The following is an 18658-nucleotide window of genomic DNA, read 5'->3' as shown; positions in this document are numbered from 1 at the left end:
AGTAAATCACTTAGAGTCTGTCTCTCCCACATCTCTCAGCTGTACTCACATGCTGCTGGCAGACGGGCAGCCTCGACCTCCGCGCGATGTGATGCCGGCACGGTGGCTCTCAGATCAGTGTCTGTGTGCCTGTGAGAATGTGGTGTGAAGCTTAAAGTCCCGGGATATCAATGAAAGGAAAAGAAACACCCGGAGAGAGAAAGAGTGCGAACGCAGGTGTGTGTGTGTGTGTGTGTGTGTGTGAGAGAGAGATGATGAAGAACCTAACGTCAGTTCCACGTTGGATTCAGCATGTGAGAGAGCCACAGCAGAGAGATGTAAATGTGTGTGTGTGTGTGTGTGTGTGTGTGTGTGTGTGTGTGTGTGTGTGAATAGAAGTGTGTGTAGGTATGCAGCAGTGTGTGGCACAGAGAGAAAATGTGAATGTATGTGCGTGTGTATGTATATGTGTGTGTGTGTGTGCATGTGTTTAAAAATCAGTCCAGTGCTCCTGAGCTGCCACAGAAACAACAGATGCTAACTCTCTCTACTACACTCCTCTCTTTCTCTATCTGCCGTTCGCTGGTGCGTTCATTTGCTCCTCCCTCCCTTTGACAGCAGCTTGCTGTAGGGCGGAGTCACACGCGCACACACACACGGTCACACACACACACACACACACAGAGTCACAAACAGACACAACACACTGTTTCCTCAGGTCACTCATGCAGGAAGCTGAGTCGATGCCAGGCTCTCCTGCCCTACTTTGGCCCAGGGAATTGGTCTGCACACACACACACACACACACACACACACACACACACACACACACACACACACACAAAGTATTTAATATTGATCTTTTTTGTGAATCTTAATTAATAGCTCAATTCATGGTTCTTACATGGATTTAATATTCATTGTATAAAAAGACAGTAGCATCTGTCTTCATAAGTATAAAGGAATTAAACTCTTTCTGCTCTGCTGGATTAATATTTGACTGTGTTTCCATCTGTCCCTCCTTCTCTCCAGCTCCAGTTTTTGTCTCTGCAGCTGCACTACTTCAAAAACATATGAAAAAAATATGACTTAAAACATTGTTATCATGTAAAAGTCAAAAGGTTATGAGCTTCCACAAATCCATCAAACACACACACACTTCAAGCTCTTCCTGGTTCTCTGGGCACAAAACTCCCTGGAAGCCAGATATGAAGTTTCACATGATCAGCATCTAACTGCCTCTGTCAACACACATCACCTCAATGCAGCATTATCAGATTAACAGCAAGAGAGAGAGGGATGCAGAGACAGAGAGAGAGATGGATGGAGAAAACAAGATATAATAGAGAGAGAGATGGAAAAGGGGGGAGAAGAGAGGAGGAGAGGAAACAGAGAGGAAGAGATGGGGGAGGGGTGATGACAGAGACAAATGGGCTCTGGGGCTTGTATCCCCTCTTTACTTCATTTACCCCTCCTCTCCTCTCCTCTGCTCTCCTCTGCTCTGCTCTCCTCTCCTCTCCTGTCCCCTCCTCTCCTCTCCTCTCCTCTCCTCTCCTCTCCTCTCCTGTCCCCTCCTCTCCTCTGCTCTCCTCTCCTCTCCTCTCCTCTCCTCTGATCTCCTCTCCTCTCCTCTCCTCTCCTGTCCTGTCCTGTCCTGTCCTGTCCTCTCCTCTCCTCTCCTCTCCAGTCCACTCCTCTCCTCTCCTCTCCTCTGCTCTCCTGTCCTCTCCTCTCCTCTCCTCTCCTCTCCTCTCCTCTCCAGTCCACTCCTCTCCTCTCCTCTCCTCTGCTCTCCTGTCCTCTCCTCTCCTCTCCTCTCCTCTGCTCTCCTGTCCTCTCCTCTCCTCTCCTCTCCTCTCCTCTCCTGTCCTGTCCTGTCCTGTCCTGTCCTGTCCTCTCCTCTCCAGTCCACTCCTCTCCTCTCCTCTCCTCTGCTCTCCTGTCCTCTCCTCTCCTCTCCTCTCCTCTCCTCTCCAGTCCACTCCTCTCCTCTCCTCTCCTCTGCTCTCCTGTCCTCTCCTCTCCTCTCCTCTCCTCTCCTCTCCTGTCCTGTCCTGTCCTGTCCTGTCCTCTCCTCTCCTCTCCTCTCCTCTCCTCTCCTCTCCTCTCCTCTCCTCTCCTCTCCTCTCCTCTCCTCTCCTCTCCAGTCCACTCCTCTCCTCTCCTCTCCTCTCTTCTCCTCTCCTCTCCTCTCAGGGAACCCTGCCTCGTGCAGATTTAGTGCTATCCAACAGAAAACCACTGGAGATGGGCTGTTCTCGTCTTTAGGGTTGTGGCATTGCACCAATATTTTCCTTTCAGTTTAACCTTTCCTCTTTCCTCTACTTCCTGTTTACACAAAGTTTGCCTGAGAATAACGGATTGTGGGCATGTAGAACCTTTAAGAGTGTGTCTGTAGAAAGTTATCAAAATCCTGTCATGATATTTCCTTCTTACACTTGTACACATACAGTATATTTTCCTGTGCCTGATCAGTTGTTGTATAAGTGTAACAGAATTGACGTAAGGCTGTGGCTCTAAAAAAAACCTGTGCTGGAAGAGGCTCATCTATAATTGAGACAATACAGTACAGTAACCTATATTGGTATTGATTAACTGATCAGATTGCAGAGGACATGAAAGCAGGGAAAGGGGATAAGAGGAGGGAAACTACAGCAATAAAAGAGAGAAATATTCTAATGTTAATGTTGTGAATTTAAGTTTAAATGTACAAACTGAAGAATGTGTTTCGTCTCTGGCAGCTGGTAAAAGCCTCAGCAGTGACGTGGTGACACACTGCAGATCTCAAAGCAGATGCCTCAAATCCCCCAAATCACACTTTATGGGCGGTGAGTCAGACCATTACCACAGACACCAGTAACACTGGGGAGGAGAGAGAGGAGGGTGGGGGGAGCGGCTCACAAGAGGAAAGCTAAGAAGGAAACGAAGGAAAAAAAAAGGGAAAAAAAAGGAACGAACGAAGAATAAAGCAGGACAAGAAAAGGAAGCAGTCTACTGTATGTGTTCAGGAGATGATATTCCCATAACTTGGTGTGTGAAAGCTGTGAGCTGGAGCTGCTAATCTTCTACTTAACAACTGATGCACGACACACAAACACACTCACACACAAAGTGTAATAAGCGGGCTAACAGGAGTGAAGATAATCCTCTCTGCATCACCTCAGTATTACTGCTGACAGAGACCGCCTCTGTGTGTGTCATGTCAAAGTGAGTGTGTGTGCGTGTGTGTACAGTGTGTGTGTAACAGTGACAGTTGTGTGTAATCCCAGTGACTAATACTGCTGTCAACCTGCAGGCATTTCCAGTCCCACATCAGGAAACTTATGGCACCGGAGGAGACTGCACTTCAAGTTCAGTACTGCAAGATTTTGGTTTTCTGAGACATGTCCAGGTATTTTTCTGTACTGGGACACTGAAGTGAAGCAGCAACAAGGCAAATTTACTGACATTCATTTAGGGTAAATGGTTAGTTTATATTAATTTTGTTTTAGCAAAACCTTTTATTCTTACATTTCTCAATGTCCCCCTGATACGATATGTATGTATTATATACTGTATGCTTTATTCATTTTTATATGGTATTATGTTGTCTCTGTAACTATTTTCTAACTAAAAACAAAGCTTTGCCAGTTTCAGTAGGTTCAGTGATTTTTCTGCTACAGCCTCACTTGCTCTATTATGACCAGGAGCTTATGGTGGGTAATGTTTGATAACTTCACATAGATATTACTCTGCAACTGACATTTCATCATCAGTTTTCTGGTTCTCTGGCTCTTTTCTACTTCTTCTCTACTCTGATCATGATGGCTTTAAAGAGACTGCCTTGAGAATTCTGGGAATTTAAGGGAAATTTGATGCGTATCCTGAAAGTGGACGCTGTAGCCACAGTGGCGACTGTTCAACAGAAGTTGCATAGTCTCGCTCTGAAGGGGAACTCCACTGATATTACACGTCAAAGTCTGTTTACAGGTCTTGGGGAGTATTACTGTGTGTGTAAAAAAAGCTACATTAAGTCTTCTGGCTCCAGAAGGAAGCTGAGCAAAACCTGATAAAAGTGATGTCTCTGGCGTCAGCATCAGTTGGGGCTGAAGACTAAAAGTCTGAAAATGAAAAAGAAAATCTGTTCTTCCAGACCTCTGTAGCTCACTCATCATCTCTGCCTGAGGGTAGTGGCTCGTGAGTAAATTAGCCACAACTACTGTAACATAACATGCCAGACCAACTGTGGTTAAGCTGCATTGTGGGTAATGTAGGAAAGAAGAATGTATGTAATAAAAAAGACAATATCTCTGGTTCTGCTGCATTGATTCTGTGCAATGTTACACCCACGCTCTTTACTGTTTCAAAATGTCCTTGTCCTGTTATGTGTTTTATTACCTTCCTATGGAAGAAAGTGCATGTAAATGCATCTACTATCAATAGTATTTGAGGGTGATGCTACAAACATTGTGTTATTGCCATTGTTGGTTTAGAGTGAGTGTGTGTGTGCGTGTTTGTGTGTGCCAGTAGAGAAGGCTGAAAAATAAAAAGGGATTTTCTCTCAGTGAACGGAAATTTACCTCATTAGACACGTGGTGCTCATGAGGCTTTTTTAAAACTTTCTACTGTAACAACATTAAAACTGTGAGCATGATAATCACCAGAATCACCACATCACTTAATCACAATGTGTAAAACACGTAGCTGCACTGAGTATTTATAGCGTCAACCTTAAAGTTAAGGAGATAATATCAAAGACAAGGTATTTTTTCATGATTCTCTTGTGATTATGTTGCAAAAGAAATGAATCTTTCAATCATATGTGCTCATTATCTGCTTTATGCACCACAATAAACTTTAAGTTTTTTTTTCTCAACCAAGTAACATCTTACAAAAATTGTACAAAAAGACAGTCCAACAAACTAGTCCAACAGCCATTCCTGGCCATATGTATATGAATCACCTTTTGAAGCCACAGGTCAAACAGACTGAACTGGCTCAAAATAACCTGAAACGTGATGAGGTATGCCTGCGTTACTAATGCAGCATGAAGACATTTCACAGACAAACATGCTCCATCTGCTGCACTTCAAATACACACAGAACTATATCTGCTGCATCAGCTTGAACCAATCGTGTCGCTGCACACACACACACACACACACACGCGCTAACACACAAACATCACGAGGTGTTCAGTTCTGTGCTGTGTTCGGCTACAGCGGGTACCATTTTTAATACAAATAACAGGAGGGGACCTGCACACACACACACACACGCACACACACACACAGTGAGAGAGACACTTTTCCTCTCCTGGTGGAGGTCATCATGAGTTCCTCTCTTGTTGGCAGGAAGTGTTTTTATGAAACAGAGGGAGCACTGCTGGTCACTGCATGCTGTAACCACGGGAACGGGACAGACATAGACCTCAGATGGACACACACGCACGCGCTCATAGTGCTGACCAAAGCTCAGCATGGACAGAAGGTTTGATATAGAGCTCATCCAACAGTCACTAATGTGGTCTGCAGAAGAGTCACGACACAGACACACACACATGATCTTATCTAATGTGGGTAATGTGACAAAAATCATTAAATGCTTTAAGCAGAATTGGAGACTTGATTATAGAGCAGACCATTAAAGCTACAGGACAGTCTGCTTTTACTGAGGCCTGCTGGACCACTTCTGATATCTTCTGTATGTTGTCACTGTTTGAATCCCAAAACAACACATACAACGCCAAGACAGAGCTGGACCAAGCCAAAGCAACAGACCTTTGAAGCACTTCAGTCTTTTTACTCGAGTATCAAGAGGGTTCAGAAGGACAGTGTTTTGACTTTTTATATGAATACCAGAAAAAATATTTGGTGTATAACTGAAGCGTAGGCTTGAAAGGTGGCAGTATAGAAATATCTGAATATGGGGAGCCCTCCTGGCTTAGGGGATTGAGGGGATGAGCAAGAGCCACAACATTTCCCGTCATCTTTCCACAAACAACTCACTATTACATTCCTGAAAAATATACACAAATGTCTTGTCAGACAACTTTTTTTCTAGTTTCTGTCTGAAGTAGAACTGGTTTATATTGCAGCAGTGGCTTGAGAAGTTCCCATGGGCGTTTCCATCATTTTGACATATTGGGTTTTTCTTTTTTTGCCTTTTATTTGCTTTGCAATTGGAATCTGTTGTATCTGCTGTGAATCCAAGATGAATTCAGCTGCCAGAGTCCAAGAAGGAGCAGGCTGCAAACTTTCAGAGCCACGTTTCAAGCTACAGGTGGTGGGTATTTTATTCTTAAGATTTTGTTGATGTATTATTTTTATGGGCTCAGGGAGCTGTCCACGGTGCTGATCCTACTCAGCACTTAGAGCAGACATAAGCAAACTCCTTTGAGATGCACCAGAGTTCTTACTGGTGGTTCCACCAAACCAGTAACCAAATACAAGCACAGGTCAGGTCATTCAGATGTGTGCACACTGCTGTATGTAACATCTGACCTAAGATCAAAGAATAACACAACTTATTCAACCTTTGTAATGACTCCGAACTCAAAACTGTGTTTAAATAGCTTAAAAACACTTGATTCATGTGACAATTACTGCAGAAGGAACTTCATGTCTACCAGTTTCTGCTACCCAAGATACATCTTTATATTTTTTTAAGTGGAAAGCTGTTTGTTTTTTACATGGCACTGACTCTTAAAAGCAAAAAGCTTGAACACGCTCGTTTGATCTGAGCACCTTGAGCCTGGTATTTCCTTCTTTTAGCAGTATCGATTTAACCTCTGCACCATCATGTACACGAAAAAACTTCATTTAGGATCTTTATTTAAATACACTCTCTCTCTTAAATTAGATTTCATACTCCATACATCATGCTTGTGTGACCTTTTAGAATTTATAACCTATACATCATGGTTTTCAACATGATGTATGGATCATATCCTGATGCTACCTCCATAAGATTTTATTACATTTGCATACTGTAGCTGCTGTGGGACTTCATTATATTCTAACAGTGCCCTCCACATCTTAATGTATTTTTCTCTCTTCCATATGAGCTGGGCTAACATCCACTTGCCCTGCACACTATTAGATGGGGCATCTGGACTGGGAAGATCTTCCTCCATATATAACACACACATAACAACTGTGCATAATTTCTAGGTGACATTCTGGCTCCTCCAGCTGTTCCAGCCCTGCTCAGTTCTGCATAAGTATTTTCCACTCTCCACTAGTGCATTGTTTCAGCTGCCTGCTCTGATATAGACTGTACACTCAAGTGCCAACTGTCTTTTTCATGCATCCAAAACCTTTTTAATATCAAGGCCATTACACATAAAACCAGAACGCTTTCATACACAAGTGTTTGCTAATTGACCTTTGCAATCTCAGCAGTCTGACCCCCCTCTCCACCTCTCAATTACACATAAAAACTAAATAATTCTTGGATACTGGTGGGATTACTGCATGTTCTATAATGCTTTTAGTGTTTTCACCCTTGCAACAGATAAATGAAAAGTATATATATCTCATACACACATATACAGAAATGCATTTGCACAATGCATTTCCATTTCAAAACATTTGCGAAGCTCCGTTGCATCCCCTCATTATAACTGATGACAGTATACAGTACAGCGTTAATATGTTTGAGCTGCTGGACACTGAAGTGGTGTGAATGTGAGTCTGAATGGTTGTTTGTCTCTATACATCAGTGGATGGACAACACTGAAATACAATACACTTTTTCAGTTGTAATGTGTATTGTATTACACTTTATTTGTCTGTTTGATTTGCTTTAATTTGAGCATTTTAAATCTTCCATAACCCAGAGCAAAATTAATTAATTAAATTTAGGTACATATAAGAATAATTATTTTAAAGGGCTACAAATAAATTTTTTGAGTTTCTTACTGAAAGAGCCAGTGTATAATGCTGCTAGCCGCAATGCCTCCAACAACACTGCTCTAGACAACCTCTCTGACTGAATAATACATGATGATACCAGAAAGACTCACACACACCACCTCTTCCAGCAGACACCTTTCTGAAGCAAATCTGAGATCAGGGGACCTGATGTGTGAGGTTTGGTGTATGTGTTTGTCTGTCTCTGCTATACACAGGTCCCACACCGTGAGAGCATCCCATTAGCTGAGCCAATCAGCACTTATAACCTGGTTTCCTAGGTTACGGCCTTCTCAGTCACTCCCAGTAGACAAACATCTAGGATGGTGCTGGCTGGGAAACCTCACTCTGCCTCTCAGTGTGTGTGTAGTTGTATGTCTACCTTTGTGAGGACCAGTTTGTCCTGGTTGTAGGGAATGAGGACCCTGACTTGGTTTAAGACTTGGTTTAAGAGTCAAGGTCCGAATTAGATGTAGGCACTGTGGCATTAGGTTAGTTATTAGATGGTTAAGGTTAGCTTTAGGGGCTAGGACACGCATTGTGTCATGTTTATGTGTGTATGAGCGTACAGTATGTGTTTAAACGTGTCTTGGTAGATGGTCAATCTCTGAATGTGTGTTTCCATTAATTAATATAAGAAAGATTTTCTAAAAACTGGACTGTGTAGTACATACATAGAACCAACACCTCTTTAAAGAAGCTGGTAGTGTTGGCATATCATTACTGCTTCCCATCTAAAATTCCCAATCATATTGGTTTTATTATTTTCTTTGCCTTCAAATAGCACATTTTATTATCAGCTGCAACCTTTTTAAAATTTCTTTGGGCTTTTCCACAGATTGTACTGTAGGTGGCAGCAATACACTGATTACTAGAAATAACAATTTGTCTCATTTTCTCTTTATCGATGCACCAACTTTTCCACCTAGCAAAGCAAAGTATATCTGGCATATCATATCATACCATTCCTTCTCAGACTTGTTGTGTTCAGAAATATACTGTATTTCTCTGCAGTACTCACCCTCTGGCCTGTACTGTGCTACTATGGTAACGGTCTGCCCTGCATTCTTCAGAGCTGCAGCTGCCTGCTCGTGTGTCGCACTGGACAGGTCCACACCATTCACCTACACACAGACGTGGACACAGGAAATTAAAAACCCATACTGGATCAATAGTAATAAATGTACAGTGAGATGAGCACGCCATTAAGAACACTGTGCGTGTTAGTGGGTCAGTGACTCACAGGTGACCGGTCGCATGTGTAGTATGTGTGCACTTTGTGAAGGCTTGTTTTGTGCATCATTGCTTCCATGCCTACATGAATGCATAATACAGTCACAGTCATTCTGCAGGGACTGTCAGTGCCTTTACAGTGTGGGGACTTAATCCTGTTGGAGTCTCATCAGAACAAAATTAAAGCCATATTTCACAATAGTGGGACTGAAAATACAGCTTTAGTGGTGACTGACTGACAGGTTTATAGGCAAAGGAAATTCAGACTGTAGATTGTAGAAACCGTGAATGAATTCAAAGCTTCAGCAAAAATTTCTGTGAATGTCAGTAGTATGACAGATGCAAAACATAAACATAACAGAATGTCTCCCTTGATAAACCTGTGTAATCTATACAGCAATAACTGCAGAATTTGAGATATTAATAATAGTAACGGTGACAGTGGTCGTGTTACATATCAGTGTGGGCTGCATGTATTAGGACTTAGCTCATACCGACAGGATGCGGTCTCCCTTTCGTAGTTCCCCACAGAGATCAGCTGGACCTCCAGCCAAAATGAAGGAGATGAAGATTCCCTCTCCATCCTCTCCTCCAACAATGTTAAAACCCAGACCTGTAGACCCCCGCTGCAGCACCACCCGCCTGGGTTCTCTGGAAGAAACACAAAACAAATACATACACTGGGTTACCATAAAAGAAGATGGTATCTAACATTTTAGTAAAAATGGTGCAAAATTCTTTTTTTTTTTTTTTTTTTTTTTATCAGAATGAAAGTAACGTATGAGAGTCAGTAATAAAGCAGTAACTGCTTTATTGCTTCTTAAAGTTCAAACCTATCTGACTGATGGAAATAAAACCAGATTAACTCGTCTAAAAAAACAATCATACTTTATTCTCATAAAATAAGACGTTACTGTACTGCATGTATTTAAATGCTTTGTGTACGTAGAACATCTGCGACACAGGCCTACAGAGTGGTGATAAATGGTACATCTCAGTGGGAGAAAAGGGAATTAAACATTAGAATCATTCACTGTGTTGACCCATAGATGTCAGTATTGCATTGTTTCTGTTTAGTCGCACACCCACAGTTAGTACCTCTGTCCTACACATGCACCGCTGACTCCGTTTATACTGGTGGTAAATGGTTTGATTCTTTAGTAAACCAGCAACTCACTGAAATGTCTTTCAACAGTGGGAGGAAACAAGCTCACATGCAGGAAGTCAACAAAGGTGAGACATGCAAACACATGTTAGAGACAGAACTGACAACTGGTTCCTCCTGCAGTGAGGCCACCGCTGGAGCTGCACGTCATTCTCAACTTTGGATGAAAGCAATCATGATTAGTACAGAATCTATTCCAGTTATAAGTAATGAGTTATCAGGATATTTATTAATCAACTTACATTTTTTGGATGTGATCTCCATTTTGGAGAATGAGTATTTCAGTTTTTTTACTGTTTAATAATCCTTTTTTTTAACCCTTTCTGACTGAGATAGTTCCAACAAGAGGTGTGATCTGATTCACTGTGTCAGTATCAGGAGCTAATACTGACCTTATCAAACAGATTCTGTAACAGACAGATGTGACAGTTTCATGTAAAATCTGTGTTTCTACTACAAGATACATTCATTAAAGTGGACTGGTGGCTCAGTTTACCTAAGGTTACCCTCCAAAAAAAATGATCCCTGTGAGTTCCATGCGGTGAGGTCAACAGATATTAAATTTGGGGAAAAGAGCACACTGGTATTGGATTGGTAATCGGTTTTGGCAGAGACCCTGAGTTAAGGTTTTGGAATCAGTGCTGAGAGGGAGAAAGTTGAAGCTGCACGTCCCTCGTTCTAAAGCATGAATTAATACGTGAGAGGAAACAGAGGAAAGCAGATGTTCTTAAAATTGTGATCACACAGTGGACATTCATTAAAACCCATAATCCTCTATTTGGATAACAAACTAATCAGAGGGCGAGAGAGAACGACACCATTCAGGGACAGATAAAGACAGAGAACAAAAAGAACTGGAGAAAAGAGAGAGGCAGACGTCAAAATGACCATTCTGCAGTCAGTCTGAGGCTTATCAGATTTATTATAATCAAAGCGCACTGATTGGCCCAAAGGTTTATGACGAATTTCTGGTAACCACGGTGATGCCAGCTGAGTGACGAGGGCTGTGATAGGCTGTAATCCGTCCATTAAAATGGATTAAAGACAGTAGAGCAGCACTGAGAATCTGCATGCGTGTCTGTGCATGTGTGTACATATGTGACCTGAGTCCTGAGACAAAATTCACACTGCCATCTGCCTTTTACTGCCAGACACACACACAAACACACACAAACACACACACACAGCAGCAGCAGAGTAAGCAGGGAGGGACAGAGGTCAGTCAGTGTATTTTGAGCTCTCAAGGACTTTGTTTCCCAATCTGATGTCGTGGAGCTCTTTTAGGGCCACTACAGACCTCGAAGGGGGGCATTAAAGCAACTGCAAAGGAAAGGAGAACATAGAGGAAGAAAAGCCTGACCTTTGATTTTCATTTTATAATCTACTACAGCAAACAAGAAGCTGCAAAATCTAACAGAATTTCCTGAGTGCTGCAACAGAATTTTGAATTTTCTTTCGCTGACAAACTTTGAGATAAGAAGTGATTGATGTGTGATATTTTAAAACAAATATGATGTGAAACTGACGTAATCAGCCTGAGAAATGAAGTTGCCCTACACATAGCTTCTGTTACTGCACACAAATCTCTGTTATAGTTGGTTACGGAGTATTTGAGGATTGAGGGAGTGAAATATTAATGCTGACACCAAGTTTTGTAATGGAACACAACATATCAAGTATTAATGGAAACATTAAGGATGTCTAAATGTTCAAAATTGCGTAGATGTTCTTTATATACATGTAGATGAATTTCAAAGTGTGATAATAATAAATAGGTTGATCATGGAATATGCCTCAGTAATGATCGATCTACAGGTCAGTTCAGGGTGGGTTCAGTTCTGGATTTTGTAAAAAATGTAAAGAAAAAGTTTTGTGTTTGTGTTATGTGTTTGTGTGATGACGTTTGATTTCTCACCTGGTGATGTCGTCGTCTCCGGTCATCGCCCTGGGCAGCGGTGAGTATCTGGGTGTGGTTAACGGCGCTGGGCTTACAGACTGACTGCCACTCATGTAGGGGCTTATATGGTTGTCTTGATGTGGGGAGTACGCTGGAGGAACAAAAACAAGTTTATTTACTTATTTTTCCATACTGTCACACATTCATAATCTCATTGTTGTCATCTTTAAGGCTAAATGTGTACCTATATGTACACGTACTTTAATATTACTTCTACATTCTACATTATTCTACAACTGACTCTCATCAGTTGGTGAATATCTAATCTGAAATTTAGTTTCTAAATAATTGATTGTCACACAATAACACAATCAGTTACAGCTCAGTCAGTCAAAAACTGTTGACAGACTCTTTATAATTAGATGCATTGCAGATATATTGAGAGACAGCAGTATGATATGTGCTGTTTGGTAATGTGTTAGATTCAGGAGTGGTGATAGATGTCATGTTGTTTGATAAGATGCTGATTTGGAGAAGTGACAGTGGCAGTAATCCAGTGGACCAAATTTACCCTCTCTGATGATCAGACTCTTGTATAACACATTTCAAAATGTCTGGAAAGGAGTGTGGTCAGTGTAGAATCTTTTAAATATTAACATATATATTTTCTAAATTATCAAGTTGATTATTTATTCAGTTTTTCATGTGTTAGAGATTTTGCTGAAAGCTTAATTCAAACTATTTCAGGTAACTTCAGATCTGTCATGTTTGTAGCATCAACCCACTACTAAAATATTTGTTGTCTAATGTGAGTGGAGTAGTGAAATTTTATGGCTAAATACCATGAGAGCAAACACAATAGTATTCAGCCCTGATGTGTAAATCTATTACAAAGAGTAATAAATGATATCACTGCAGAATTTCAGCAAATGATCCACATCTTTTACTGTTACTGACATAATGAAGACATGCAGCTGTATTTTTCTGACAGTCAGGGGTGAGTTTTTTAATATCTCCCTCATACACAGTCTTGACTGTCCTTAAACTGAGCCTAAATGTGCATATCATCCCCAGCGAGACTGTCATTTTATTGGCTGATGACAGTAAAAATCTTGTCACTCAACCACTGACATACACCTTTTCAGATATGTGAACTACATTTTACCACCTTGGGTTGCTCTTCTGTATCATATCAGTATCGGAGCATGTTGCCTTGTACTGATGGTGGTGGTCTGAGATTTCAAGTCTAATAAATGAGAGCTCTCTTATAAACTCACTGCCTGGAAGCAAAAATCTGCACCAACAGCTTTGCTCCTTGCTGTTCTTTATAGTTAAACACCATCTGGCTCTAAACTGCTGTTGCAATGATGTGTGTTACATAGACCAGAGAACTGCCTCACAGCAAGTTGTTTCTGATTTTGTGAGGAAAAGTGAGAAACTGCACAGGAAGTTGCTGGATTGCACAAACCCATGTTATCCAGTGAACTATGAGCAGCATCATACATACATTTACTGTATCTGCTTGCTTCATGGTTTAATATTGTACTGAAAGCTCTGTAGTGTGTGTGTGTGTGTGTGTGTGTGTGTGTGTGTGTGTGTGTGTGTGTGTGTGTACTGACAATTAGTGACATCAGGCGGAGGGAAGTTGTCATTGATAAATAGGGAGGTGTGTTTGGCCACACGAAGGTACACGACGTCGGGAGTCGACTTCAGGGCAGCCACTGCCTCCTCGTGAGTTACCTCCTCCAAACAGGAGCCGTTCACCTGGAGACGCACACAACACATAAACCCTATTAGTATCTACAGACATGCCTCATCACACAGACAACATGTCGACAACTCTATACCAGACTGCAACAAAAACATACAATGGGGATGCTATTGTTCAGTTTTCATGTTTGTTAGCATCTACAGTCGGACACTGATGTAACAGAAAAGAAACTGTAATGATGTTGTGTTTACTTCTGTGCTGATTGGGTCAGCTGCTGTGCTAAATTACCTTTAAAAGGCCGGGAGGCAAAACAGAAGAGTCACAATCTGATACACGCATACCCTTCTACACTGTACTTCTATATTAATATAGTCTTAGAATATAGCATAGCCAGGGGTTATGGAAATGACATGCCTTGTTTTTGCTCATATGGACCAATGTGGGGCAATTAAACCTGAATTTATCTGAAAGCAAACTTCTTCTGTATTATTTCAGTTTCATTTTTTCTTGCTGTTGACTGTAATGTGCACAGTTTAGTGTGTAAAAAACAGACAGTGTGATAATTTGCAAGTGCAGATAAGAGAGAGAGACGAGGGATAAAAAAAAAAGCATAAGAAGGTGCTTCTTACAGCCACAAGTTTGTCTCCTATCTGTAGCCGTCCGTCTTTGTGTGCAGCCCCTCCCTCGATGATTTTAGTCACATATATGCTGTTGTCACCCGGGACATGTTGGTTTCCAACTCCACCTGCTATACTGAATCCTAAACCTGTCAGGAAACAACAACACATCACACTTTAAATCTTCTCCCAGAAGATTCTCTTCACATTACTTGTTTGCATTTGCTGCTGTTATACTGCATGGCCTCCTTTGGCCAGTTGAAAAGTGAGTCATGGGCAGTAGCTGTAATTGTGCCCACACCCTCCCCCCTTCCTGTGAAGTGCCATCTTCTCCTTAAGAGTCACAAACATTCTCACTTTTATTCTCACCAGATAATGTCTCCTTACAGCTGAAGGTCAGAACTGTTTCAGTTTTTAAATATTATGTGCTGGAATACAGAGCCAACAAAACATACATTACCTCACTGTCTTACTATTGCAGCACTGTTTGCTTCTGCAGTGTTCACTCACCTTTTGGCCCTTTGACCAGCTTGATATCCATGATTCTCTCAGTGAGGCTCCTCCTGCGTCGTATACACAGTCTGACCAGACCTCCTGCTTCTTTCAGTGCCTCCACAGCCCCGCTGTGGGTCACCTCCCTGACGTCCGTCTCATTTACCCGGACTATGCAGTCATTCACCCTGCACAACAAAGTCAGTGAGAAGTCATTTGACTTGTACAGGGAGATAAATGATGTAGAAATGCAAATGTTACTGTCTCTAATTCTGAAACTAGACATGGGTGAAATGTATTTGCTAAAGAGGAAGCAGAGTGGGAACAAGCTCTTCTCGTTGTTTGGCCTTTTTTAAAAATTAAATCTCCTTTTTAAGGTTCAATTAAGGAAAAGATAAAAGGATATTTGACTGATGTGTGTGGGCTTCATTTCTACCTCACCATTCATACACTTACACAGTAGTATAAACAAATTCCATCAACTCTGCTTGTGTGACCATAAAGTGAAGGAAGACTCTTTACAGGAAATGCCTGGTTTAACCAGACATCTGCTGTGGGATCTGAAGAGCTTCTCTATAACCACTACACCACAGTAAAAATCGCAGAGGGTAACATTACATTTCAGTATTCATCAGTGTAATTACACTGGTAAACCTTCAGTCATCAAACAACACATTTACTGTTTCCATAGAGAACCCTCTAAATGTTGATGGAGTTTGCTGGCTTTGCTACATGGTTGACATCTGGTCAATCAAATCATTACCGTATAACAACAACACATGAAACTAGAGTAGTTGCCCAAGTTTGACATTATATGAATGATCATAATTGCTGTATTTCGAACATGCAAACATTATGGGCTGCAGCTTTAAGTACTGAACAACTTGATGAGTAGTGATCCAAATTTGCAATTTCAGTGCATGTTGTCCACCACTGTTGTTACAGGCAACAAAAATCAGTTTAATTTCAAGGATTACGACTTGGTTTCGGTTGAGGTTTGAACTATGATTAGGTTTAAGTTAGGGTAAGTTTTGGTGTTAGGCATGTGCCTCTAGGAAAATAATGTAACTCAAAACAAAGGCGCTCATATTTTACAAGAATGTGTGTCTATAATACCTGAGTCGTCCATTCTGAGCTGCGGCCCCTCCAGGTATAATCTTGGTGATGAAGATGGAGGGGTCTTCTCCGATGTGCGGGTTATCAGTCCCTCCTGCGATACTGAACCCGAGGCCTGAGTTACCCTACACAGACACACACACAGTTTTAATGGGAAAAATAAACATCATCATCTGATGATCAGAACTGGGTTTTAAGAGATCATTTCTGGTGATCTGCTGCAGGATTAATGACTGTGAACAATGTGACAACAACATTAGACTGATTTTTTATTAAAACCTGCCACAAAACAAATCGGCAGATGAAAACTTTTGATGTTGTTATTTGTTTTTAATATTATACTGATATTTTAAGATGCTGTTTGGTAATAAATAAAGTTGCATATAATCTGTAAATACCACCCAGACACATTCAGGTTGGCTACACAACAAACTGGTATAATTTGTCTGCAGGATTAGCGCCTCATGTTGCCAGAATCTCACATATCATCAACACATGACTACATCTAACATACATCACCGCTTCAATCACCAACAAGCATCTACTGTATCAGTTAGCTCTTCAGAAACTGCTTCTTACCAAATGACACATAACAGATCACCTCTGTGAACTGAACACACAACCTGGTGGCAGCCATTACTCTGTGCATGCTTCTCTCACCCTCTCATGCTGTGTCATTGGGTAGGAAGCCCATGTAATGTCTGTGCCTGTGTTTGCGTGTATATCCATAGTGTCTTTAAAGCAGATCCAGTCAAGCAGACAGAACCAGGTCACAGGAGAATAGAGTGAGAGAGGCGGAGAGATGGAGAGAGAGCCTCGGGGTGAGAGAAAGGGGAATATAATGAGAGAGGGGAGGGGGGAAGAGGATCAAGGAAGGAAAGTAGGGAAGGATGGACGAGGAATAGTGAGGATGGAGAAATAGGGTCAGCAGGGTCGGACCGATGGTGGGACCGTGTGAAGGAAAAGCAGAATGATGAGAGGGAGGAAAAGGAGAAAGAGAACTGAGGATGAAGATAGCTAAGACAGAGCAGATGCAGCTCTTATTACAAAAATGATCTATTTTATGCTCCAGATTCAAAATATTTTATTTGTTTTCTAGCAAGAGAACATAAAAACAAATTAATTTATTTCTCCTCCAGTGATGAAGAAAGTGGAGTGTCAACTACGAAATCTGTCATCCAGAAAATCATTAAATCAATTCATGTTTGTTTCCTTAAAACGCTGCTGTCATTTATCTTACATTAGTGTCTCACTGTTTGGGATTATGCAGACCCCAGCTTAACCTCAATTTGTCTGTAGTAGTAAAATATTTTTTCAAAAGTAGCAAAAACATCCCATTACATACTATAACTGCCCTGCATTCAAAGTATTAACAGCAAAATGTTCTGTACTTAAACTATCAATAGTATTCATTATATATACGGATGCATTAACATGTGAGCAGCGTTTCAAAGTAAAAGCTGGTCAAGGGGTAACTAATTTTAATAACTCTTGTCTCTGATGGGGACTTTAATTTATTGTAACACAACACATCCTGTTTTATACACAGAATCAGTTTTTAAAATCTGATTCTGGAGAGGAACTACTGACCACAGCTGCTATAACAAAGTAGTGCAGTAAGAAATACATTTCACTTTAATTGTAGTCGAGTAAAAATAACTAACCGTGTAAAGTAACTAACTCAAATTCAAATACTCAGTAAATCACAAGGACCTAAGAACAGTACTCCAGTACAGCACTTGAGTAAATGTAATTAGTTAGCTTTCACCACTGGACTCCACCACTGTACATATGATTTTTTTGGTTTTTTATTTTTAATATATTTGCAAAAATTTCAAGCAAACTTTTTTCACTTTGTCATTATGGCATATTGTGTTTAGAATTTTGAGGTAAAAAATGAATTTAATCCATTTTGGAATAAGGCTGTAACACAACAAAATGTGGAAAAAGTGAAGCGCTGTAAATACCTTTCAGATAAACTGTAAAAATAAACACCAATTTACACAAATCAGCTATTTTAACCTTTTCGAATCCCTTTACAAGAAATATTTTGTATCTTTTTAAAAATCTTTTTCAGCCTTTGCTTACACGTTTCTGTCCATTCACAGCTTCCCATTTCTCCTAGTTTAAAAGGGACCGGCATGCAAAATAATGTCTGCTCCCAGCAGCACTGATGGTGTTTTTAGCGTGATTATGGAGGAGAGTTCAGGGAGGACAGAGGTCAGTCTGAACAGATGGAGGTTCTGTCACTGAGGGACTGATGTGACTGAGTACATTTACAGAGTGTGTAATAAGCACGCATGTTGGTGGTGTGCTGAGTTCTTACCCGCTCCAGCGTGATTTCCTCATATTCATAGTCTGCTTCTGTTCCATTCACCTGTTAAACAGAGAGAATTGAGCAAATTAAAAGTAAACACTGGAGGCTGTTTTCCTGCAATAGACACTAAATTGCTTATTTGATTTTACAGTAAAGCCTTTGACATTAATAATTACTATGTACAGCTGCAACATTTAGTTGATTCATTGAACGAAGGCTAATTGGTTTATCTTGTCAGT

General features: G+C 41.0%; 1 protein-coding gene across 8 annotated transcripts in view; it reads right to left on the bottom strand.

The window, feature by feature from the left end:
- The window catches only part of LOC139626199 (discs large homolog 1-like protein), a 105659-nt gene that overhangs the window by 25476 nt on the left and 61525 nt on the right, over positions 1 to 18658 (bottom strand). For 7 of the 8 annotated variants that reach the window (XM_071486471.1, XM_071486472.1, XM_071486473.1 and 4 more), the window contains 8 exons: positions 18429 to 18479; positions 16103 to 16227; positions 15005 to 15174; positions 14507 to 14643; positions 13786 to 13930; positions 12185 to 12317; positions 9599 to 9755; positions 8893 to 8995 (listed from right to left, as the gene is read on the bottom strand). In XM_071486471.1, the coding sequence (XP_071342572.1) occupies positions 8893 to 8995; positions 9599 to 9755; positions 12185 to 12317; positions 13786 to 13930; positions 14507 to 14643; positions 15005 to 15174; positions 16103 to 16227; positions 18429 to 18479 (1021 nt within the window). Of the gene's footprint in view, positions 1 to 49; positions 534 to 8892; positions 8996 to 9598; positions 9756 to 12184; positions 12318 to 13785; positions 13931 to 14506; positions 14644 to 15004; positions 15175 to 16102; positions 16228 to 18428; positions 18480 to 18658 lie in introns of those variants that run through there. The other variant, XM_071486478.1, reaches the window with a different exon arrangement.

This window comes from Trachinotus anak, unplaced genomic scaffold, assembly GCF_046630095.1.
Source record: "Trachinotus anak isolate AG129_WGS33_773 ecotype Australia unplaced genomic scaffold, CSIRO_AGI_Tana_v1 ptg000010l, whole genome shotgun sequence".
NCBI lineage: Eukaryota > Metazoa > Chordata > Actinopteri > Carangiformes > Carangidae > Trachinotus > Trachinotus anak.
The sequence above is the reverse complement of the archived record's forward strand: the minus strand, read 5'-3'. Positions and strand labels throughout refer to the sequence as shown.